This window comes from Larimichthys crocea, unplaced genomic scaffold (assembly GCF_000972845.2).
Source record: "Larimichthys crocea isolate SSNF unplaced genomic scaffold, L_crocea_2.0 scaffold461, whole genome shotgun sequence".
Taxonomy (NCBI): Eukaryota; Metazoa; Chordata; class Actinopteri; family Sciaenidae; genus Larimichthys; species Larimichthys crocea.
Window position 1 is genome coordinate 87,000 of NW_020856012.1, and position 25,588 is coordinate 112,587.

The 25,588-nt window shown below is 40.0% G+C and overlaps 1 protein-coding gene across 2 annotated transcripts; it reads left to right on the forward strand.

The window, feature by feature from the left end:
• Window positions 1–7,682: 7,682 nt before the first annotated feature.
• On the forward strand, window positions 7,683–24,277 carry meltf (melanotransferrin). 2 transcript variants are annotated; one of them, XM_010754342.2, is made up of 16 exons: window positions 7,683–7,743; window positions 8,137–8,291; window positions 8,922–9,021; window positions 9,718–9,903; window positions 9,984–10,140; window positions 10,827–10,894; window positions 11,015–11,199; window positions 15,742–15,907; window positions 16,044–16,186; window positions 18,675–18,771; window positions 18,866–19,060; window positions 19,764–19,917; window positions 20,726–20,793; window positions 20,880–21,067; window positions 21,513–21,705; window positions 22,782–24,277. In XM_010754342.2, the coding sequence occupies exons 1-16, from the start codon at window positions 7,695–7,697 to the stop codon at window positions 22,847–22,849; spliced, it is 2,172 nt and encodes a 723-aa protein (XP_010752644.1). In that variant the 5' UTR covers window positions 7,683–7,694; the 3' UTR covers window positions 22,850–24,277. The 2 variants fall into 2 exon arrangements, with proteins under 2 accessions (XP_010752644.1, XP_010752645.1); XM_010754343.2 differs by lacking the exons at window positions 7,683–7,743; window positions 8,137–8,291 and having other exon boundaries at window positions 8,998–9,083.
• Window positions 24,278–25,588: the final 1,311 nt, after the last annotated feature.

The following is a 25,588-nucleotide window of genomic DNA, read 5'->3' on the forward strand; positions in this document are numbered from 1 at the left end:
TTCTGTGCGGGTTTGCTGGGAACGTCTGGCTGAATCTTCTGTCAGAAAGAGCTTCAACTCCCACCTCCGGGAGAGCTTCACGCATGTCCCAGGAGAGGCGGGGGACATTGAGTCCGAGTGGACCTTGTTCCATTCCTCCATTGTCAAGGCGGCTGACCAGAGCTGTGGCCGTAAGGTGGTCGGTGCCTGTTGCAGCGGCAGCCCCCGAACCCGCTGGTAGACACCGGTGGTGAGGGATGCCGTCAAGCTGAAGAAGGAGTCCTACAGAACCTTTTTGGCCTGTGGAATTCCTGAAGCAGCTGATGGGTATCGACGTGCCAAGCGGAGTGCGGCCTCTGTGGTTGCGGAGGCAAAAACTCGGGCATGGATGGAGTTCGGTGAGGCCATGGAGAGCGACTTTCGAACGGCTTCGAGGAGGTTCTGGACCACCATCCAGGTGCTGCTGACCTCCACTGGGGACGTCTTGAGTCGGTGGAGGGAATACTTCGAAGACCTCCTCAATCCCACCAGCACGTCTTCCTTTAAGAAGGCAGAGTCTGGGGACCCCGTGGCGGTCTCACCCATCTCTGGGGATGAGGTCGCTGAGGTAGTCAAAAAGCTCCTCGATGGCAAGGCCCCGGGGGTGGATGAGGTCCGCCTGGAGTTCCTCAAGGCCCTGGATGTTGTGGGGCTGTCTTGGTTGACACGTCTCTGCAACATCGCGTGGACATCGTGGGCAGTGCCCCTGGATTGGCAGACCGGGGTGGTGGTTCCCCTTTTCAAAAAGGGGGACCGGAGGGTGTGCTCCAACTATAGGGGGATCACACTCCGCAGCCTCCCCGGGATGGTCTTTTCGGGGGTCCTGGAGAGGAGGGTCCGCAAGATTGTCGAACCTCGGATCCAGGAGGAGCAGTGTGGTTTTTTCCTGGTTGTGGAACTGTGGACCAGCTCTATACCCTTAGCGCGGTCCTGGAGGGTGCATGGGAGTTCGCCCAACCAGTCTACATGTGCTTTGTGGACCTGGAGAAGGCATTTGACCATGTCCCTCGGGGAGTCCTGTGGGGGGTGCTCCGGGAGTATGGGGTTCCGGACTCATTAATACGGGCTATCCGGTCCCTGTACTCTCAGTGCCAGAGCTTGGTCCGCATTTCCGGCAGTAAGTCGGACCTGTTTCCCGTGGAAGTTGGACTCCGCCAAGGCTGCCCTTTGTCACCGGTTCTGTTCATAACCTTTATGGACAGAATTTCCAGGCGCAGCCAGGGTGTTGAGGGGCTGCGGTTCGGTGGCCTCAGGATTGGGTCGCTGCTTTTTGCGGACGATCTAGTCCTGTTGGCTTCATCGGAACGTGACCTTCAGCTCTCTCTGGAGCGGTTCGCAGCCGAGTGTGAAGCGGCTGGGATGAGAATCAGCACCTCCAAATCCGAGGCCATGGTGCTCAGCCGGAAAAGGGTGGAGTGCAGCCTCCGGGTCAGGGATGAGATCCTGCCTCAAGTGGAGGAGTTCAAGTATCTTGGGGTCTTGTTCACAAGTGAGGGAAGGATGGAACGGGAGATCGACCGGCGGATCGGTGCGGCTTCTGCAGTGATGCGGACTCTGCACCGGTCCATCGTGGCGAAGAAGGAGCTGAGTCGAAAGGCGAAGCTCTCGATTTACCAGTTGATCTAGTTCCTACCCTCACCTATGGTCACAAGCTTTAGGTAGTGACCGAAAGAATGAGATCGCGAATACAAGCGGCCGAAATGAGCTTCCTTCGCAGGGTGGCTGGGCTCTTCCTTAGAGATAGGGTGAGAAGCTCAGCCATCTGCGAGGAGCTCAGAGTAGAACCGCTGCTCCTCCGCATCGAGAGGAACCAGTTAAGGTGGCTCGGGCATCTCGTTGTTTTTGGTCCTTATTCATGGTCATTTCCTTGTATTAGTTTATGGGGCAGATCTGCCACATCCAATATGACGGACGTGTTAATGCCAAGCAAGTGTCTTTCACATGAGAATACGTTACAAAAATAACAGTCGCAGAAGTACTGCTCTCTGAAAATATTTCACCTTTTATAGCGTCTATTATTTCTTTCAAATTACAAATAATCCACAGATTTTACCATGACTTACTCACCTTAGATTTGACTCGTGTGGATCAGAAATGATCACTGCAGGACCAAGACGTGAAACATACATTTCCCAGGGTGCATTGCAGTTAAAAAACCATCCAATCACTGAAAATAAATATTGTAATTTGTACACACATAATAAAACACTGATCTCTTTGAACCAGTTAACTTTATTTTTCACAAATTAGTTAAGAATAAATAAATACATAAAAACGCAGTGGATTGTATTCGTCTCCATAGCAACGGTGGTCGAGGATTATGGGTAGTGTAGGCCTTTCCGGTATCTAAAACATACGAATAAAACTTTATTTCTCAGAATTGAAGGAGAAAAAAATCAGACTGAGGGGATTAACATGAAGCTATCTTATTGTTGAATTATCAGTGACACTTTGGCGTGTTTGTGTTGAGAAATGTTGATGATGTCATTAAAAGAAATCCTTAAAATAGTTTTTTAAAAAAACACTTCCGGGCAGAGTCCTCGGTTCTCCAATCAGATTGTAGCTTGCAGTGTCATGTATCGTTGTGATTGGGTTATTTTTGGAGTGAATAGACGGCTGGAGCTCTGCTCTAAGCATCTCTTACCACCGCAAACGGGTTTATATTGGATTCAATTGAGAACGCAAAGCGTTTCTTACAGACACGGAAGGGTACCTTTAGCGTCAGTATCAGACGTCTAGGGGCGTGACAAATCGTCGGTATTTTATGCGTTGGAAATGAGAACGGGTTGCACCAGAATAATGTGGTATACTTTCTTATCCATGATGCATCAATTTTCACTAAGTCACCTGTTCCTGAGGCTGAAATGATCCCACACCATAATACTACCCCCTCTGTGTTTAACTGTTGGCAAGAGAAACTTATTTTTATATCCCTCCTTCGTCCAACTGTTCAAACTTCAAACAACATTTTATGCCAATTTTCCTTTGTTCATTTCTTGTGTTCTTTTGCTAATTTCAGGTGTTTCACTCTATGTTTCTCCTTCAGTAGTGCTTTCTTTGCTGCTTTTCTGCCAACAAGTCCTTCTTCACTCAGTTTCTGACACAGTTCCTGAAGAGACTGTTGCACCATTAGTCATTGTGGCATTGATCTCATCACACAGTTCTCGTGAGGTCTTTCTTCGGTCCGAGTTTGCATGTTCTCCCTGTGACTGCGTGGGTTCTCTCTGGGTACTCTGGCTTCCTCCCACAGTCCAAAGACATGCAGGTTAATTGGTGACTCTAAATGGTAACTCCGGTGTGAATGGTTGTTTGTCTCTATGTGTCCTGTGATGAACTGGTGACTTGTTCAGGGTGTACCCCGCCTCTCACCCTCAGTCAACTGGGATAGACTCCAGCCTCTCACGACCCTGATGAGGATAAGCAGTTGCAGAGAATGGATGGATGAAGCTCTGAGGTCAGCTACCTAATGCACACATCCATATTCTTATCCTACTTTCAGCTTCTGTCCTATTATTGTCAATTTTACAGTGTCACTCTCCTTGAGTTCATCCAGTCCTTGGGTTTAAGTAGCCAAAATCCATAATATCCTGCAGTAAACTACATTATAAAATTATGGGTGATTCAGATTTGGCAAAAATCCACCTCAGGATGTGAACAGAACAAAACACCTGTTGCACAAATGATCTGTACTCATTCATAAAATATCTTATCTTTATAGGTACTTTGGATGCACATAAAGCCTGCTGTACGTGACACAGAGGAGGATCCCACAGTGAGTTTTTTCACTGTGAAACCTGTGAAGAGTGGCAAGATCTTATGTTTTAACGCAAACAGCATCATAGCAAAATGCACTTAAGTTGTGTAAGTTTAGAAAGTCAGTGTGACAGCATGTTTTCACGTCAGCTGGTGTGAGGTGCTGACTGCTCCTGTAAATGGAAATAGCAGCATCCTGACACATCACTTTGGCTGTCATCCTCACTTAATCACGTCATGTTTCTTGTGAATGTTGCTGTAACTTGCTCCATATTCCACCCTGTGTCATGTTTTCCATGATGTTCTTTGTCATTCATTCTCCATTTTCAAAGCTTTGTTATTCTTATCACCATGATTTGTATCAGAGTATGAAGAGGGACAAACAATCCAAGCAATTACAGATTTTTATGATCAGATTCAGAATTTTTTTTATTATTGTAATCATGTATCCTTGTATCTCATATCCTGCAGCTTCCATTTGTCTGGTGCTTCACAGTTTGCAGAAACAGAATCTGTTAAAGCTGTGTTTGGAGTTGCCTGAAATACATTGCAGTAATTTATTAATCAAACAAAAGGTAGGAAATGCTGTAAAGCTGTGTTGTCTCTAATAATTATACTCAAAAGTAAAAAAAAAAAAAAAAAAAAGATGATGTTAATGTAACCTGTGTCTCCAGGTAAGTGTAACTGATAACTAATTTGATTAGCTATGAATCAAAACAGAGCCTGGAGTAGTAAAAGGTCAGCAGAGAACAGACAACACAAAACAGGTAAGTTTAAGAAATATATTATACAAAATTATAGACCGTCATTCACATTCCCTGCCTACCCAAGCCGGCTTTCTGAGTGCACAGGCGCACAATAAAGGGGCCCAAAATAAATATCTCAAACAAAAAGTGTCTCTTTATGAGATTTTTTCAGCAGAGTTAAAGAAAATAAAGTTGCTTCCTTTGGAGTCCATGAAAGTTCTTGGTGTATTGTGTGTTTTTTGAAGTATGTATGTTCTTTTCACTACCCGGGTAGGTTTACGTGATCTTATCTGTATTTCAAATGAAGGAGCAGGATGATGATGGTTCCAAAGATGCCATGGCTGGCCACACCAGGCTTTGGTCCGTTCACTGTCGACTTCTGCAGTTGGCTCGCCACACTGACCACCAGGGTCAGGTTCAGATGATCTCTCTCTCTAAAAAAAACAATCAGAGGTATCTTGAGGAGCTCGCAGAGTCATGCGGCTCAACTCTTTCTCTCACAGCTTTCAACCTATTTGGACACACACTGTAAGAAAAAACCCTGTGAAAAACGGTCAATGACTGGCAGCTATGGCTGCCAAACAAAAAAATTAAAGTAAAATACTGTAATTCAAATAATGTGCAAAAACATTAAATTTACAGAAAATTTCATTAAAAGTTTTCCAGATTCCCAAATAATTATGATCAATCACCTTCAATCAATGCTAAGGGTGCCATCCATCCAGGGGGAGCCGCAAATGGGGGAAGAAAAAAAAAAAGAGTAACATTCACTTCTAATAGTAAAGCTAGTTGGTAATTTAACTGACTAGCAAAGCCGATGAAATAATAATAACAATAATAATTTCCTAAGCCCCCCCTTCTCTGACTGATTAGACTGTACGTGCTCTCAGTTTTCTGACGTCACCTCTTATTGACAATATTAATGTGAAAACGACAAAACTCTCTGGTGCTCGGGAGCAGGAAGAAAAGAAAAGAAGAGGAGGTGTCACAAAGACAGAGGTTCAGTAAAGATAACTTTCAGTCTAACACAGTTTCATAATCAATAAATAGTGTTAGCTTGTTTTAACATCAGTTAATGTGATGAAGGGGCCTAACAGCTGTTATGGAAAATAATAATGTAGGTAACTGCTCCTACATTTCTTAATGTCATTTGTAAAGATTAGATCTGTTCAGCAGGTGTTTATCTGTCTACATGTTTATTGACATGTGGTTATCTAACGTTTACTCTGCTTGTAATAATCAATCAAAATGCTGTTCATGTTCTACAACTTCATACATCAGAGCTGGCTGGTTGTTTGTTACAGTTCATATTGTGTGTTTATAGTGTTAAACTTTACATCAGTGTTAAAGTGCACATCATTCATGTTAATACTTAGCATTCCTATATGTTGTATTATACTACAGTTTACTACTTATTTGCATTCTGCTAATCAGCAGTTCACTGTAATAATAATAAGATTGAATCTAATTTGCATATCAGAAATAATTGCATTGCTATGATACATGTACAGAATAGGGGAAATCATGCTTCTCTTAGGTTTTTCATTTTTATTATTTCGTTTCATTTTATTCTTAGTATCATCTTTTTGTGATTAGACTGTAACACCCAGTGGTTTCAGGCACTCCTCTCCTTCAGTGCCCCTGAATTTACAATTAAGATACAATGTGTAAGTTAGATTACACTCACATCACACATGCACCAGTTACCCAATTAAAATGACCATGATGCACATTTTAATAACATTTGTTACCATCCTATAAACTAAGCATAACATACTACAAATGATTTAAAAAGCTCTATCACATGCTGCTTACAAAATGCCATGTCAATGTATATTAGAAGTTGTTTAAGTTAGCATAAGTGTACAGTAATAAATAATTCCACAGTCAGGACGTCTGTGTGAATCTGCACTTGTTGTGTTGCAAACACAAACCAGACTAGGTTGCCTATGGGTGAAATTAGTTGCATGACATGATGCCTCAATTCTAATAGTTGCTAGTTCAGCAAAACTAAATACGACCAAATCCAGTCATCTTCTGTGGCTAATAGCAACACATTATCAAGAGGCTGATAAACAGCCTATAGCTGCTGTCAATGACGTCACTCACAGAAATCTGCACACCTTTATCTTTGGCACGTTTCTCCTCTTCTTCTTTTCTTTGTTTTCTAAACTGGGCACCTGATGGTTCTTTGGTTTTTTACTTTGGTCCATGATGAGCACTCGACATCATTAACCACTGTACCTTTGCCAACACCGTCGGTTCGCCCGTCAATCAACCGGAGTCACGTGAGGTCACGTAGATGACTGAACAGATTTTTTTTTTTTTTTCCATTTTTCACATTAACCCAATTAATTCCATGTAGGTATATGGGTCTATGTTAATTCTAGGAATGAAATACAATTTATTTGAAGCAGTTTGTGTTGTGTGGCATGCGCCTGGGATCAGTCTATCTTCCACCCCCCTCCACCTTTCCTCTTCTGACACACACACAACCTGTATGACTCTCAGCAGTAAGTTGACGTGACAATGAGGGCGCCCACTCCCCTAACTTGACGTGGAAATGAGCGGTATAGCAAAAAACGGCCCCGCCTTCTGTCCACCTGTCTCTGCAACTGGGAATAACTTTATTTATAACTTCAACTCCATGTTCTATATAGAAACTCAAACTCAGAGATAAGGTCAATGCTAGCAACCAAAGCAGGTAAACAGACTCCTTGTGTCTGTGTTGTGCAGCCAGAGCAGTGAGTCAGTAACCAATGGCCTCACTATGTTGGCCTGAATCCCTTCTTTCCCCTTGCCCATCAGTGGAAAAGCACCACACGAGTGGAGGAGAGGAGTGAGAGGAAAGCAGAGGTGGGGTTTTCTGACTGTAAAAGACCTCTCTGTCCAAGGCTTTGGCCTGCAGCCAGACAGTGGCAGCAGAGACGTGTCAGACCAGGTAGAGCTCACCACAGCTCCAGATACTCAAGCTGAGAGTCTTGTGATTACTGAATGGCATGTTATACATGACTCAGTTGTAAATCACTAAAAATACAGCTTCTCCTTCTGCACGAGGACTTTAATCCGAGTCTTGAAGATAGAAGTTGGACTTTGACTCAAGAGCCATCATATAAATTGGAGGAGAGAGAGGGTGGAGGCTATTTCACTCAACATAGAGGAAGAGAGAACAAGGCCATGACCATGTGGAGGACAGCCGGAGCTCTACTGCTAATATTACACACTGGTAAGAGCTGATTTTCTAAAACTAAATACACTGTAGTAAAGTACACTGCTGCCATTCCTGTGTGGCCAGGGAAATCATGTTATCTTAGAGGTTGATTAAAATGTACTTTTCTCTCTTAGTAACTGCTTGTTTTTCCCCAGAGGTGAAGATACTCTATGTGTAATACAAGGGTTTGTAGAAAACTGATATTTCCCCAGCAGAAATTGATAAGAATGTATCCTATTTATCACACACCTCTTTTTCATGTGACAAAAAGCAAAGCAATGTCTTATCATCAGGTTACATGTGTTGTTCCCCTCTCAGTTTCTTTCATTTGTGTAGTTATATATAATCTTGTGAACCTCTGAGGGGTCCCAACACTCATTTGATTTGTTTTTTTTGTCTTGGTGTCAGTGTTTGGTCAGAGAAGCATCAGATGGTGCACCATCTCTGATGCAGAGCAGCAGAAATGTCAGGCCATGTCACAGTCTTTCACCGAAGTGTCCATCCATCCATCCCTCAGCTGTGTCAATGGACTCACAGTCGAGAGCTGCATTCAGAAACTGCAGGTTGGATTTTGACAACATGAACTTTAATTAAAGGAACTTTATTGAACTCAACACAGTTGTTATTGTCAAAGTTATCTTAAACACAATTAAGATAACTTGTGATTGTAGTAGTTTCTCAATGTGGACTTTATAATCATAACCTCCTGCATTGCACAATATGTTATTTATTTAATCATCTATTATTTGGTATCCGTTAAAAGTTAATAAAGAGAGGCAGAACACATAATCAGGCATCAGATAATAAGGCAGAAACTTTATGGACAATTGCAATCAACTTGTTAATTATTTATACAGTTATCAGAGAGCACAAAGCACACATGGTTCTTTATGACAACTACGAAAGATTTCAAGCTGAAACCAGAAGCTAAGCTAGCAGTGAAGCCGCATGCTTTAATGTGTAAATTGAGACTATAAATGTCCCTATGTAAATGATATGAAGGACATATGATTTATTAATAAAGCTTAATGTTTTGTATTCTTACTTTAAGAGAAAAAATCTGGTTTCAGAATGTTTTCTTTGACTCTAAATTTTAAAAATAATAAAAAATAACAACTTAATTTGCTGTTTATGTTCATCATGAGGACTCATTATAACCTCATTAATTGTTTTGTTTTCTGTATCTCTTGCAGAAGAAAGAAGTAGATGCCTTGTCCATGTTCGCCACCGACATCTACAGGCTGGGGAAGACTGCTTCCTTCAAGATGGCTGCCAGTGAATCAAAGAATGATCGTAAGATTCTTTTCAGATCTTTCCAAAGCATCATGAGGAAAAGAATCAGCACCAGCAAAAGAGTAAGAGTCCTATAAAAAAAAAGTATAAAAGATACCTGCAGACTCTGTAAAGCTAACTAATTAACACTTTATATTTATTTTTTTCAATATGCCTGGCTAGTTGTTTCCCCGTTTCCAGTCTCTGTGCTTCATATTGTGCAGACATCACAATGGTTTCTTCTTAAAGACACATTCCCCAAAATTCTCTTAATATCTTTAATTAATATCTCAGAGGAAAATATTACCATGACCAAACAAACTGTATCCGCAGTGATACAACTCTGGACGAATATATTTATATTGAAAATATAACGAGTAATGGATGACATGGCTTTACTGTTGAAGCCTGAGGTTGTCCATCATGGATAACATGGAGTAAGTTAATACAGGCATGTTGTGCATTATCACACTGGTTGGCCTGATTACAATCTCTGTAGAGACAGGCAGACTACCACACCTGTTATGAAATATCTCACATGCAGATGTGGGATATTTCATAACAGGTGTGGTAGTCTGCACTTTGATCTCCCAACTCTTCTCTGATAATAAAAACACACAGTCAGAATATCATACAGTGCACTGGTGTGAAAGTACTTGCAGAACTTATTGTATTACTTATATATGTGTGTTAACACCTGTGCTTCCATTGCATCAGGTACCGGTGCCTCCTACTATGCAGTTGCTGTGGTGAAGAAAACAAATTCTGCCATCAACATCAACAACCTGGCGGGAAAAAAGAGCTGCCACACAGGGAAAGGCCGAACAGCTGGCTGGAATATGCCTTTAGGATACTTCATAGACCAGGGCTACATGTCTGTGATGGGCTGCAACATACCACAGGGTAGGAAACATACATATACATGGATGCACATGGATCGTACATACAGCAGGCTGGAGAGATGCGTTTGTTTTTGTGGTTAGGTGTGGCAAATTTCTTCAGTGCGAGCTGTATCCCCGGAGCAAATGAAGAAGGGGACCCTGCGTCTCTGTGTCAGCTGTGCCGAGGAGATGAAAGTGGAAAGAACGTCTGTGCCATGAGCAGCCAAGAGAGATACTTCAGCTATGAAGGAGCTTTCAGGTGACGCACTCATCCTCTTGACTCATATACAAAAATGTTACACAAATTGTTATACAAAAAATGTGTGGCAGCACCTTCTGCTCCTCTATTATTACCTGTAGTACAGCTAGCTGTGACTGTGAATTATATACGTATAAGATATTTTTGCAACAAAGATATTGTAGCGGTGACATAAAAACATTTATCATAATTTCTATAAAACAAATTGAGCATTTGAGCTAAATGCTAACACTAGCATGGCAACATCAGTGACAGTGACAATGCTAACGGGTACAATATTAACCATGTTCACCTTCAACTATGAACCTACTGTGATGTCACCCATTGATTTGTGGAGTTTGGCATTGTGGACATCTCCATCTTGGTTTTCTGGATCCAGAAATGGACCAAAGGTGGAGCTGGTGGATGGCGTACTGCAAGTTGGGCTTGACTATTGACTACTTGAAGCGACTGATATCATAAAATCCAAGTCACTTTTTCAAAAGGTTATTGCAGCCAAGTGCACTGTCCTCTGCTGGATGGAATGCAATGGACGACTTACCTTGTTATCTCTAAAACCATGCTCCTAGAATGGCTAAAAACACATGCAACAACATGCTATAGGTCTTGTATGTATGAAAAAACTGGACTGAACACTGACACAGTAGCTTGCACCTCTCAACATGTTTTTGTTCTGATCTCTGTAGGTGTCTAGTTGAAGATGCAGGAGAGGTGGCCTTCGTCAAACACACAACTGTCAAGGACAACACTCACGGTGATGACTTAGTTAGTTGTAACAGTTTTTTCTAACAGTAACTAGTGACTCATTTATCCACTTTAGTTAGTTAGCTTGTCAGCAGTCTGTCTGCTAACTAAACTGGTTATTTTTCACCAGGTCGTGGCCCAAACTGGACGGAACCACTGCTGTCATCGGATTACGACCTTTTGTGTCGTGACGGTACCAGAGCTCCTGTATCTCAGTGGAAAAGATGCCATCTGGTCCGCGTCCCGTTTCGTGGGATTGTGGCCGGCGATCACATCTCTTCATCTGTGGTGTTTGACATGCTGATACAGGGCTTGGTATGTCCAAATAGCTCACTGTCATAACACCCACAAACCCAACAACTGCTCATGCATCAATAGCACCCCAGTATTTCTATACTTTGCAGTCACAGTCATGCATACATCCATAGTATTCATTATCTAGGCCGAATTAACCTTTATGCCCAATATTATCCCAATGATTACCAAAATAAGATCTGAATCCTTAAAATACATAAAAACTCATCTCACCACATGGTCCATTCAGCAGTTATGAAAGAGCATATGATCAGCATGTGTGGTTTATGTTATGATTATATTTGTGCTGTTTGTTGTCTGGATAGAAACAGAATATATAAACTGGTCACACAGACACAGTCACACTTATGGGGTGCCGTTTGTAAAGCGTCTCGCTCTGAAAATAACAGCAACATTTTGTCACATTTAGCTAAAAACAATGTTTAAAAAACTGGTTTAGATTTTTGAGAGTTACTTTTTTGCACATTTAGAACAATATTTGTGAACTTAGAGATATTTTAAATATTTAAATCCAAATGTTAAATGTAAAATCTAAATGCTAAATCTAAATGCTAAATATAAATATAAATGTTAAATCTAAATGTTAAATATAAATCTAAATGTTAAATATATGTTAAATATAAATCTAAATGTTAAATATATATGTTAAATATAAATCTAAATCTAAATGTTAAATCTAAATGTTAAATATAAATCTAAATGTTAATTAAAGCTGCAAGCAGCGATGGTCAGGCCCACGCAGATATGCGCACGTTGAAATGTGTGCACGTCGAAATGTGCATAATATCGTTCTTTATAATATCGGTCTTAATAACCACAAGAAGTTTCAGACAGCTCTCATAGACTCAGATCTGGCCTTCAGGAGTCACATAAAATCAGTCACCAAAACAGCCTTCTACCAACTTAAGGACATATCCAGAGTTAAGGACTTTATGTCCTAAACAGATCAGGAGACGCTGATCCTTTCATCTCCAGTACTATGGATATCACAATTTCATTTCAAATACAAACACTTCAGGAGATATGAGCAAAAACAATGTTTTGCTAATTATAGCGCCCCCTAGAGACGAAATGACACCATATTTGTTTCCTGGACTAGGGACAGCGCCTCGAAGCATGACATCAAATTTGGTTCCATTTCGCCAAAGCGTTCCTGAGATATGAGCTCACATCGAAATCAGCGCCTTCGCCACTGATTTTTTCTTTCAAACAGCCCCGCCCACAGTTTTGGACAATAGATTTTTTTTGTCGGTCCTGCCATGTTGTACACAGTGGCTGAGTTTCATAATTCTGTGTCCAAAACTGTGGCAGAGCTGTCCCAAAGAAAAATTCAAGGGGGCGCTATAGAGCGCTTTTGCCCCGCCCCCTCATTAATTATGCAGCCGAATTGTGCATAATATTGGTCAAATCCAAACATGTCAAGACAAAAACAAAATGCAAAAATGCCATTTTGTTAATTACAGTGCCTCCTAGTGGACAAATGACACCAAATGTTATTGGCACACTTTGGGGCGGGTCTCGATGCCCGTGACCGAATTTGGTCTTCCGAGGTCAAAGCGTTGCCGAGATATGAGCAAACGTCCTGTCTGGCGGCGTTGCTGCCAACAGCGATTGGCTAACATGAAAAGTTGGCATCAACTATCAATGGGGCAACCCACAGTATCTGTGGATATCACAATTTCATTTCAAATACAAACACTTCAGGAGATATGAGCAAAAACAATGTTTTGGTAATTATAGCGCCCCCTAGAGGCGAAATTACACCATATTTGTTTCCTGGACTGGGGACAGCGCCTCGAATCATGACATGACAAATGCCGGTAACCGGCCACTATAGCCAGCCACAAGGGGGCTCACTTTGACTTGACTCATTTATTGACATGTTTGCAGACCATAGACATATATACATAAACGCCGCATTGAGCGGGTTAGTTGTTGGTCGCGATACGTAAACGGCGCCGCCATATTGGTTCGGGCAGATCTGCCCATAAACTAATACAAGGAAATGGACTGAACTTCATAAAGCGCCTTTCTACAAAGTTCTTTAAGTTAATGCCTCTTATACACCCATTCACACACACACACTAATATATCTGGGAAACAAACAGGCACCAAAAACAACGTATGTAACTTTTAAAGTGATGATTATAAATATTTACTCCTTATGTAAGCACCAAACCAACGTATGTATTTTTCTAATGCTGAGTGTTTACAGCTACTAATGTGTGTAACACTGTTACTGTGATGATAAATATTGAAATATTTATATTTTAACATTTAATCTGTATCTATATATATATATATATAATATAATAATATAATAATATATAGATAATATATAGATATATATATAGATATAGATATATATAATATATATACACACACACACATATACATATATATATGTGTGTGGTGTGTGTGTGTGTGTGTAGTGTATGTATGTACACGTTAGTGCTCTTTATTCAGAAAACCTCATGTCACATCTACATTTCAGGATCTGGTTATTATAGACACAGATTAAATGTTAAATATAAATTTCAATATTACATCACAGTAACAGTGTTACACACATTAGTAGCTGTAAACACTAGCATTAGAAAAATACATACGTTGTTTTGGTGCTTACATAAGGAGTAAATATTTATAATCATCACTTTAAAAGTTACATACGTTGTTTTTGGTGCCTGTTTGTTTCCCAGATTATTAGTGTGTGTGTGAATGGGTGTATAAGAGGCAATAACTTAAAGCACTTTATAGAAAGGCACTTTATGAAGTTCAGTCCATTTCCTTTTATTAGTTTATGGGCAGACCTGCCCGAACCAATAGGCGGCGCCGTTTACGTACGTCCAGCACTCAATGCGGCGTCTATGTATATATGTCTATGTGTCCGACAGTAGAGTTTACCGGGGTGAAGGCGAGCGGGTAGACGATCCTACACCGTGAAAATGACAGATCAGTCAAAGTGAGCCCCCTTGTGGCTGGCTATAGTGGCTACAGGTCATAAGTCTCGCACCCTTCATAAAATGACACTAAAAACCAAAAGTACTCTTCAAATAAAGTTTCTCCAAACATGTTTGTTCATCTAGGTAGTTATTATCACGATAATCCATGTCCAAGAGTCCATTTCCCCGGATAAGGGTTTTATTCGTTATTTGCCACTATAAACACGCTCTGACCTCCTCAAGCTTTTATTTTGGCACTTCCGGTTACCGGCATTTGAATTGCATTTTAGCTAAATATTTAGTTTCACCCGAAACATTTAGCTTCAACATTTATATTTTATATAGTGTATATTTAACATTTAGAGTTATATTTAATATTTATATTTAACATTTAGATTTATATTTAACATTTAGATTTATATTTAACATTTAGATTTAGATTTAGCATTTAGATTTTACATTTAACATTTGCATTTAAATATTTAAAATACCTCTAAGTTCACAAATATTGTTCTAAATGTGCAAAAAAGTGACTCTCAAAAATTCAAACCAGTTTTTAAAACATTGTTTTTAGCTAAATGTGACAAAATGTTGCTGTTATTTTTAGAGCGAGACGCTTTACAAACGGCACCCATACACACTAGCCATGATCAACTCAGTGCTAGCACACTATAAAAAATTCTCTTTGACATGTGACACATGTTGTCATCCATTCGTTTTTGGACAACCGTATTGAAGATTCACATTTTTTGAGCCAAAAAAAAACGGTCGGTTTCCAAGCAAAAATGGTGGCCTAGTTCTAAACATGCTCGTACTACAGCTAAACAACACACTAAAATATGTTTCTGAAAACAACTCAAAAAACAGTTTTCTACGCCTGGTGTGTTAAGCTGGGCGAACTCACAGAGAATCACATGGTAGCTACACCATAAGGTATGCTCTGCTTTATTCTCTATATTACTCTAAATGGGACTGTTAGGAGAATTTTTAAGCAAGGACCCTTGAATAAGGAGGACTGGATTCAAAGTATAAGTTGAATTTATTATTCTTGTACAAGAAGGAGCGTTTAACAGTGCAACACACAAGAGGGTTACAGAGAAAAGGCTCCCTGAAGACCCTTATCCGTTAGTTCTTATACATTTTTTAAATGGGCTGTCTCAGACATCTCCCTCACTGATGAGTCTGCTCAACAATGAACATTATATATGAGGTAATGTGACATTATGACAAATTACATTTCTCAGGCCTATTTCTCACGTTCTTGCCTCTCCTGTCCTTAAACTACTGATATCTCTCCCTGCCATTCTCAGCAAAACACAGTCCAAATAAGGGAAGTGCACGAGACATGCAAAAGACAGGAAACACACATTATATGATCAAAACATCTGAACCCCAGTATAAATCCTAATTTTTATAACAGGGACCATTATTTACTAAATGAATGTTGTGCTGCATGGAAGAAGACTACAAACTAGCGACTTAAACCATAAACTCATGAGGATGGGGGTATCGCTCATCAACATGCAAAGTTTCAACTGTTTAGATTGTAAGACACTGTAAGATCCTATATGTGAGCTTAATTGAGTGTAACTGTCTGTAGGAAAAGTCTGGCTTCAACATGTTTCTGTCTGCACCATATGGACAAGGAACTTTACTCTTCTCTGAGTCATCCACCACGTTTCAGCCTGTGGAGTCAGAGGACCCCAAGATGTGGATGGGTAGCTTCTATTATAATGCAATGAGAGCCATGGACTGTAAAACTGAAGGTGAAACATCTATCTATCTATCTATCTATCTATCTATCTATCTATCTATCTATCTATCTATCTATCTATCTATCTATCTATCTATCTATCTATATAGCTAACTTATTTACCACCCATCCATCTCTATATATCTCAGATGGTCTGCGGTGGTGTGTGTTGTCCAACGCTGAGCAGAACAAGTGTGCTGATATGGCCGTGGAATTCCAAAAAAAATCACTGACACCAACCATCCAGTGTGTCTATGGGGAGTCTGTGACTGACTGCATGCAGAAAATCAAGGTGACACATGTTTCTTACTGTGGGTTCTTCATGAATAGACCCAGTGTTCATTTACTTCAATGCAGTGACTTACTGCAGTGACTTAAGGAAATGGAATTTGAAGTCACACAGGAATAACACATTACAGTTTTTCTCCATTGGTTTGGCTCATTTCTTGAAACTGAGATGACATTCTCATAACTATAAAGCAATTTGGCCAAACAGACTTGCAGTTCTGCACAACACTTCAGATAACCAGCAAAATGTAATGTGTCTCCCAAAACTACTCATCCATGCTTCAAAATGAAATCCCTTTCCCATGTAAATAGTCAGTACCATAAAAATGGCATGGATCCTTCTCAATTGCTTTGGCACATTTTGATTCATTCAGTACTTCTGTCAAAATAACTTGGATGGTACTGCACAACTACATGGATCACCTGGCAATGTTTGTACAGCTCCCAAAACAGTTTACCCTTCAGTCAAAACTACATTCCCTTCTCATATAACTAGTCAGTGCCTCCAAAATGCATTGTCCCTTTGGTATTGTGTAAGTACTGCAAGTCAAAATGCTTAGACGCTTTGTCATGGCATATTTCTAACTATAGGCATAACATTTTCACACCACACACACACACTGCACTCATTCTGCCGAGGAATTTTCATTTTTATTCTCAACTAACGTAAATTGTACACATTACAGTAGGTAGGGAACCGTAAAAAAGGAAAATATACTGTGTACACAAAATACAAAAACCCACAAAAAAGAAAAAAATCAACAAATCAGCACTGTAAATACAAAGAGTCACAAATGAAGACATTTTGTTTAGTCACGGTCACTCCCCTCTCTCTCCTGGTCACCATCCTCATCTTCCTGGCCATCCATTCTCTGTGCTCTGTTCGGCCACAGATTCTCATCCACATCGCATCTGATGTTGTCTCTTGAGATACAGCGCGGGAAGAAGCGTCGTGCATGCCTGAGCCATCCTCTACACTGATCCCCTGTTATGTCCTCACAGGCAGCGTCCATTGCAGTCATGAGAGCCCTCTGGTTTTCCGCATGGTGTTCATACACTCTCCATCTCCAAGCAGAGAAAAACTCCTCGATAGGATTGAGGAATGGAGAGTATGGTGGCAAGAACACATTGTGCATTCTTGGATGCATGTTGAACCATCCCCGGATGCGTGGACCCCGGTGGAAACTAACGTTGTCCCATATAATTACAAACTGGGGTAGGTGGGGCCCTTCGAGACCCCTCTCATTTTCTGGGACCAGATCAAGATACAGTTGATCCAGGAAACGGAGTTTATCTGTGTTGTATGGGCCCAAACTTCGTTAGTCAAAAACTTATTTCACCTAACCTGATTATCCTAAATTTACTATAACATCTTCCAAAATATGTACTGTATTCTATTCCAGTTTCCTAACACTATTTTGACAATTGAGCAGACTATTCTGCATATGATGACTTATACGATGAAAATGTGCTGACATGTTTTGAGGACAATAACCATGACACTGAAAACCAACCAATTGGGATAGATCAGCAAGATACATTCATTTGAAAAATGTACTAAATGTTGGCTGATTGTGTTAACTGTAGGATACTTGTACATAGCTATTTGCAAGGATGTACTAAAGGCTTGACACATGTACAAAGCATTTGGAAATGTGATGAAAGCAATGATAAATGCCATTCTGTTGTGAGAAACTGCAAGATAGTTTGGGGATTTGTCCATGTTGTTATGAGAATGTCATCTCAGTTTCAAGAAATGAGCCAAACCAATGGAGAAAAACTGTAAGACACAACTGAATATTTGGATTTTATAATGCTGTGCAGTTCATTTGGAAGTGATTAGAAGAGACCAGAACAGACAGAGGGATGTTAGCCAATGCCAACATGCATAATATTTTCTAGTTTCACTATCTTAATTTAGCTTTTTGATAATAAACATCCATAATCCACCCATATTCTATAACCGCTTATCCTAATCAGGGTCATGGTGGGCTGGAGCCTATCTCAGCTGACTTAGAGTGAGAGGCGGGGTACACCCGGATAAGTCACCAGCTTATCACAGGACACATAGAGACAAATAACCATTCATACTCACATTCACACCTACAGACAATTTAGAGTCACCAATTAACCTGTTATGGTCCATGTCTTTGGACTGCGGGAGGAAGCTTGGGCACACGGAGAGAACCCACACAGACATGGAAAAGGCCCCAGCCAAACGACACTGCTAACTGTACCACTGTGCCGTCCTGCTAATTTACACATTGATCACAGGGGCACAGAATAGCTTGTTTAGGTGGGTTAGGGTTAGACTGAGGTTAAATTGGAATTTGTTGGTCTTCATGATGGGAAACCTTCTCTGCTACCTTTACCTCTGTTACCTTTAATCTAACATAGACTGATACCAAGATTTCTGTAATAAGCTAATATCAGTCAGTCTTCTAACTGTTCTTGTATCCCAATCTCTGTTCTTCCTTTTCATATTTGTATAGGACAATGAGGCTGATGCTATCACTCTGGATGGAGGTTACATCTACACAGCAGGCAAAGACTACGGCTTGGTTCCTGCTGCTGGTGAAAGCTACACAGGTAAAAACACAAGCACAGAGACTCACACAAACTATCACACATTCTTGTTTCAGAAGAAGACAGACTCAGGTTTCTGCTTTTTTTTTCTCTCCAGATGACCGCGATGGTTCTATGTATTACGCCGTTGCAGTGGTGAAAAGGAGCAGCAATCACATCCGTTACCTTGATGACCTGCGTGGCCTTCGCTCCTGTCACACCGGATACGGTCGCACGGCTGGCTGGAACATCCCTGTAGCAGCACTGATGGAGAGAGGGTTGATCAGCCCTCAGCAGTGCAAGATACCCCAAGGTCAGTAGTCATGTTTACAATTCATTTTCATCCAGCAGCTGTGATGAGGGCTCAGAGCCTTCCAGTAGTAAACATGGGTTGGATATTAAACATTGAGATTAGTTGTCACCTAATCTCCCAACTATTTTCATGATGAATGAATCCTTTGAAACCAATATTTTCTGCTTAATGTTTGGGGTGTAGACAAAACAGGATATTTGAGGATGTCACTTTGGGTTTTAGAAAAAAAAAGAGATCAACACTTCACCATTTTCTGACAAATTAAGGACCGAACAACCTATAGATTAATCAAGAAAATTATTTACAGATTAATTTATAATGAAGATAAAATAATAAAGCCACATTTTACAGTAACACATTAAGCTTTGTGAAGTATACAATCAGTCAATAGTAAAATAATAATCACAACAATATCTTAGGAATGTGGGTATGTGTTGATACTTGTTACCTACTTGTCAGTTTGTAACGCAGATTTTCTGTAGTTGTAGTTTGCAAAATGATTTAGTCAGATTTGACAAAGTTCCTCCAGAAAACATAACAAACAGCTGTCAGAGATTGAGTAATATTTGCTGTGAATATGAAATGATCATTTTAAGCATTTCTTCTCTTTCTTTTTCTTTTATTATTTATTTTTAAAGCCTAATTTTCCCTTCCATCATTCTCTCTGACGTTTTTGATATTTCCTGTGTCCCATGATGCTTAGCGATGGGAGACTTCTTCAAGCAGAGCTGTGTACCAGGTGCCAACCAGCCCGGTTTCCCCGACAACCTGTGTGGTCTGTGTGTAGGAGACAGCTTAGGACAGAACAAGTGCATGAAGGGAAAGGACCTGTATGACGGATACGACGGTGCCTTCAGGTAAAAACTATAACACCCCAAACCTGTACCTCATCAAGGTGTTGTTTCCATATCCCAATGTTACTGAATACAATACAATACAATATAATACAGTACAATACATAGATACTTTATTGATCCATCAAAGGCAAAACCTTTGGCATTATTTCCATGGAGAAGAAGCCAGTCCCAGGCACAAATAGCATTTTCTCCCTGAATTTGGCAAAACCACACAACACCATAGCTGCTAAATTCCTGCAAGTTGAACCCAAAATCCAACAGTAAATTGATTTAAAGGTCCAGTGTGTAGGATTTAGTGTCATCTAGTGGTGAGGTTACAGATTGCATCCGACTGAGTACTGTTTGCCTCACACTCCCCTTTCAAGAGTGTAGGAGAAACTATGGTAGCATAAGGTGAAAGCTCTTATGTTTGATTTGTCCCTTCTGGTCAACTGTACAAACATAGTGATGCAACATGGTGGACTCTCTTATTCTTATTTTCAGGTGACTATTCACTAATGACAACATATGTATCAATATTCAGTTTAAGTTTAAGCTGTAGATTATATTATTTCTTACTTCAATGCACCTTCAGAGTTGTAGTTAACTCCCCTGAAGCTTTTCTGTACACAGGATTCATTGTTTTTTACTGTGGTTGTCCAGCTTTTGTCCTGATATCAGGAGTGTTTCATGCCAATCCAAGCATACAAATTCTACTTCCAGGCAAACACAAGGCCCCAAAATGTCTTCTCCAGCTTATCACTTCCAATAGAACGGTGACTTGAACTCATGACACACACTAAATGTGTTTGTCTATGTGTTCATTCAGGTGTCTGGCAAGTGGGCATGGGGATGTGGCTTTCGTCAAGCATTCTACTGTCTTCAAAAACACTGATGGTAAGACATGCAACACATATATAAGATGTTCTCCATCATTTCATGGGACCCATTAACCCCCCCCCCCCATTTCTGCGTCTGTTCAGGTAACTCTGGTGAATCGTGGGCCTTGGATCTCCTGTCTTCTGATTTCCAGCTGTTGTGTTCTCAGAGCAGTAAAGCCGAGGTCATAGATTACAGACACTGTCACCTTGCCAGAGTCCCTGCGCACGCTGTCATGGTGCGGCCCGACACCAATATCCACGGTGTCTATGGACTCCTGGATCGTGCACAGGTAAGAGTGACATGCTCTTTGTACAAACTGTGAGTCAGTCAGAAGGTGTGAGCCACCATAGAAACTGGATTAAGATATGGTGCCTAATTCTCCACAGTAAAGGATTTACTGACTTTTTTTTTTATTTTTTTAGATTAGGGGTGGTGCATAAACATAGACTTTTATTTGTATGTGTGATAAATATTTTTTACATTTTAGTAGATAGAAATCATGAGGAGGGCTGTAACTGTGTTGTGTTGTATAGTAGACAAAGAGCACAGAGAGCATTCCCTTCTAAAGGTACACATATTCAACATAAGAACATCTGTGGATTACTTTGTAAAGATAACTGTCATAGATTCATGCTTTTCAGAGTGACATTTACAGTCAAATGAAATGTGACCATTTGGACCATAGGATAGTTTTGGTGTTTATTCAGTTCCTCTTTATCTCTTTTGTCTTGTAGACATATTTTGGTAGTGATACAGGTCCTGGTTTCAAGATGTTTGAATCGCAGAACTACACGGGCACAGATCTCATCTTCAAGGACTCCACTGTTCGCCTTGTGGGTGCTGCTAACAGAAAGACCTACCAGGAGTGGCTGGGACAGGGCTACATGGACTCACTGGTTGATATGGAGTGTAACTCTTCGAGTGCAGGTAAAAAAACAAATTACAATCCAATCCAAGTGATAGAATATTTACTTTATTTAGAGTTGAATTTAAAATCATATTAAAAATAGCAATATGAAGTAATGAAATACACATATTTAAATGAAAACAAATACACCAACTTTACAGCAAGTGGCATATATTCTTTGATTAACATACATATAAAGCGACAACCAGTTAGATTAGCTCAGCATAAAGACTTGAAACAGGGGGGAAAAGGTGGCTCTATCTGGTGTACAGATTAAATGAAATAGACTACATGTTAATTAGCGAACTTTAGAGATGTTGAGCCAGGCTAGCTATTTCCCACTGTTTCCAGTCTTTGTGCTAAGCTAGGCTAACTGTTATTGCACTCAAAAAAATATTTCGGCACTTATGAATTTCAATTACATAGAGAATTTCCATCCATTTGAATTACACAGTTTTTATATAAATTAACTAACAAACTTAATGTGAAGCAAGTAATAAGATTTATGTAATACTACTAATAGACTCAAAATGACTGCATTCATTTTCTCTGTTGGGCAAACATATTGTCTTTATTAATATTGAATGCATAAACCTGCTACTACTACACTACTGTGTAGTGGAAGCACATTGAGTTTATTTGTACTATTACATACATTTTGGCCATAACATTTTTTTGAGTGTGGCTCCAACTTCATATATTTATCTTATGGAAATAAGAGTGGTGTCAGATAATTGTTGTTTCATCAAAATCCAGCCAGCAGTGTGTGAGATGTAGTATAATAAATGAACAGTGTGGCACCCCCGATGGATTACGAGTATAATTTTGAAATTCCTGGAGTGCAGCGGTGAGATGAATCATTCTCCTCAGTGATGTCAAAAAATGTTAAGTTGTATCTGACACATTCAATTATATGGATGGACAAAAAGGAAAGGAAATAAAGACACTAAGACAGAATGAAGGGAAGCTGCAGCTGAATTTCTTTCCATAAACTGGCCACTTTGACAGACTGTGTCAGAGTTGTTTTCTTATGTACATGCTCTTTAATATTTCAGATTCTGATTCTGATATCTCCCTATTTCTTATCCATTTACAGTGATGTCCTCTGTATGGCTGCTGCTGATGGCTATATTCAGCTTCATGCTGACCAGTGTGTGGATGTAAAGACACAGCAGTCCAGCCTCCTCCCCATTTTCTCCGTGTCACTTTTCATCTCTTAGGAGTTTCTTTTTTCTTTCTCTTGTTCTCTTTAATTTGAATTTGTTGAATTTATGCATCATTTCTACCTACTTGTTGTTCATATGAGAGCACTGCATATCGGAATTGCTTTTGGATTTAAATGGTGCTAGTGTTGAAGCAAATGAAGCACAATGTCTCTTGTTTTTGTGGCAGAGAAGAGAGTTATTTACCAAAGTGCTCTCAGAGGGTTTGTGTGAATCAAACTTGTTGAGAGAAGGTGCTGCTGCTACCTTGTTTACTGAAGGTGAGCTGCCATATCAGTGTGTATGCTGCCACCTGTTACATTGCTTTAGTGGATAGTGCATCCCTGTCTCTCTGAAGCTAACTGTAAAAAGAACAGAAGACTCACATGAACTCATTAATATTCAATATTTTCATAATTTCCCTTCAGAACCTTTAAGACTGTGACTAGACTTTCAATGTGAATACTGTATAGAAATCAGATTACTGTTCTGACTGCTGTCACTTGCTCTGTGAGTACTACTAACAAGCACAGCCTTCCCTTAAGATAAGCTAATGCCATCCCATCGTGACTATGCACTAGTGTTGCCTCCACACAGAGCTGTGCTAAGGATGGTGTGATGTTGAGTGTTTGTCTGGAGGCTCTCTGCTTCACGGATTCCCTTCAAATAGCTAAAGATCAATACTTCAAATATATCTGATTTAACCAGCAAGGCTGCTTGCAGTTGCACATTTAATTTATTTGCTGTGTATTAATGTTACTAATTTGATGTATTCGAGTAGGAGCTGGAACCCTCCCACCTGCAGCCCTTTTCATCACACCTTTAGTTTATGAATTTGGACACAACTGGTCATGTTCCATCAGATTTGGGGAAAACATGAGGAGGATTGAGGAGTCAGTTGAAGAAAGATAACAGTCTTTAATGTGTTAATTTAATTCCAACTTTTAAAGTTAAACAAACACCAGTGGGGTGTTTTGTTTGACTTCAGTCTTCAGTCATGCAAGAGTGTCAAAGAGATAAAACACAACATAAAGGTCTCGTGTCCTCTCACACAAACACTGTCTAACTAGAGATAATAAGTCCTTGTCATAGCCACTGCAGCCTACTTCCTGCTGCCTGATGCTGTTTCCTGTTTTAAGGTGTTGATTTGGATGTGTATTTTCCTATGCTGAGAGATTTATTTTTATATGAAGTTCAGGTGCCATATCAGTGTATATGTACTGACTCATGCTGTCAGAAACAAATGGTTTCTCTTCCTCCTGATAGAGATTTGTGTGAAATGATGTAACTGATATTTAGTTGCCAGGCCAGTGTGTCTGCATAAGTATTGCTACATGAAGCTGCTGACTTGAGCTGTTTTCTGTGCTGCTTCAAATGAAATAAAGCTATTTACTGCAAAAACACAATGTATGGAGATATTATTGTTGATCATCATATAATTTCACAGCTGCTAGAGCATTTTTCTTTTTAGTATAGTAAATGTATTAACTTGAATTTTAAGCTTTTTGTGGCAGAAATCAGATACATGGCCACTAGACCTGTTGAAAAAAAAACAAACCTTTTATGTTATTTTAAAGCCAATTGCTGTGATTCCCATTCTCCAAGCTGTGGAAAGTTCAATTTGGCATTATATTCTGTTGATTCAGTACATGTATGAGGTACAATGGTGTGATGTCTGACCTGACACCTCCAAAATTCGCCTAAAATGTAAAAATTTTTGCTTTAAAGACAACTATGACTGTCTACATTACTAGTGTATTGGGTATCACCTTATAGGAAATTCAGCTTTCACATGGTACCTCTCATAATGCCCTATGACTAATGGTAGTGAAGTTATGAGGCAATATAAGGCAAAATGTCAGGCGTTTTTGACAAAAATAAACATTAAAACTTCATGGCTCATGAGGCAGGCATTCCCATGGTCCAAAATCAAAATAATTTTATATCTGGTCATTCCACAGCTTGGAGAATGGGAATCACAGCAACTGGCTTTACAGTTTTTCTCCATTGGTTTGGCTCATTTCTTGAAACTGAGATGACATTCTCATAACAACATGGACAAATCCCCAAACTATCTTGCAGTTTCTCACAACAGAATGGCATTTATCATTGCTTTCATCACATTTCCAAATGCTTTGTACATGTGTCAAGCCTTTAGTACATCCTTGCAAATAGCTATGTACAAGTATCCTACAGTTAACACAATCAGCCAACATTTAGTACATTTTTCAAATGAATGTATCTTGCTGATCTACCCCAATTGGTTGGTTTTCAGTGTCATGGTTATTGTCCTCAAAACATGTCAGCACATTTTCATCGTATAAGTCATCATATGCAGAATAGTCTGCTCAATTGTCAAAATAGTGTTAGGAAACTGGAATAGAATACAGTACATATTTTGGAAGATGTTATAGTAAATTTAGGATAATCAGGTTAGGTGAAATAAGTTTTTGACTAACGAAGGAGGCGTGTATAACCATGTGCGCGGCCATCTCAGAAAATGGTGTGGCCACCCACAATGCAAGTTTGGGCCCATACAACACAGATAAACTCCTCCGTTTCCTGGATCAACTGTATCTTGATCTGGTCCCAGAAAATGAGAGGGGTCTCGAAGGGCCCCACCTACCCCAGTTTGTAATTATATGGGACAACGTTAGTTTCCACCGGGGTCCACGCATCCGGGGATGGTTCAACATGCATC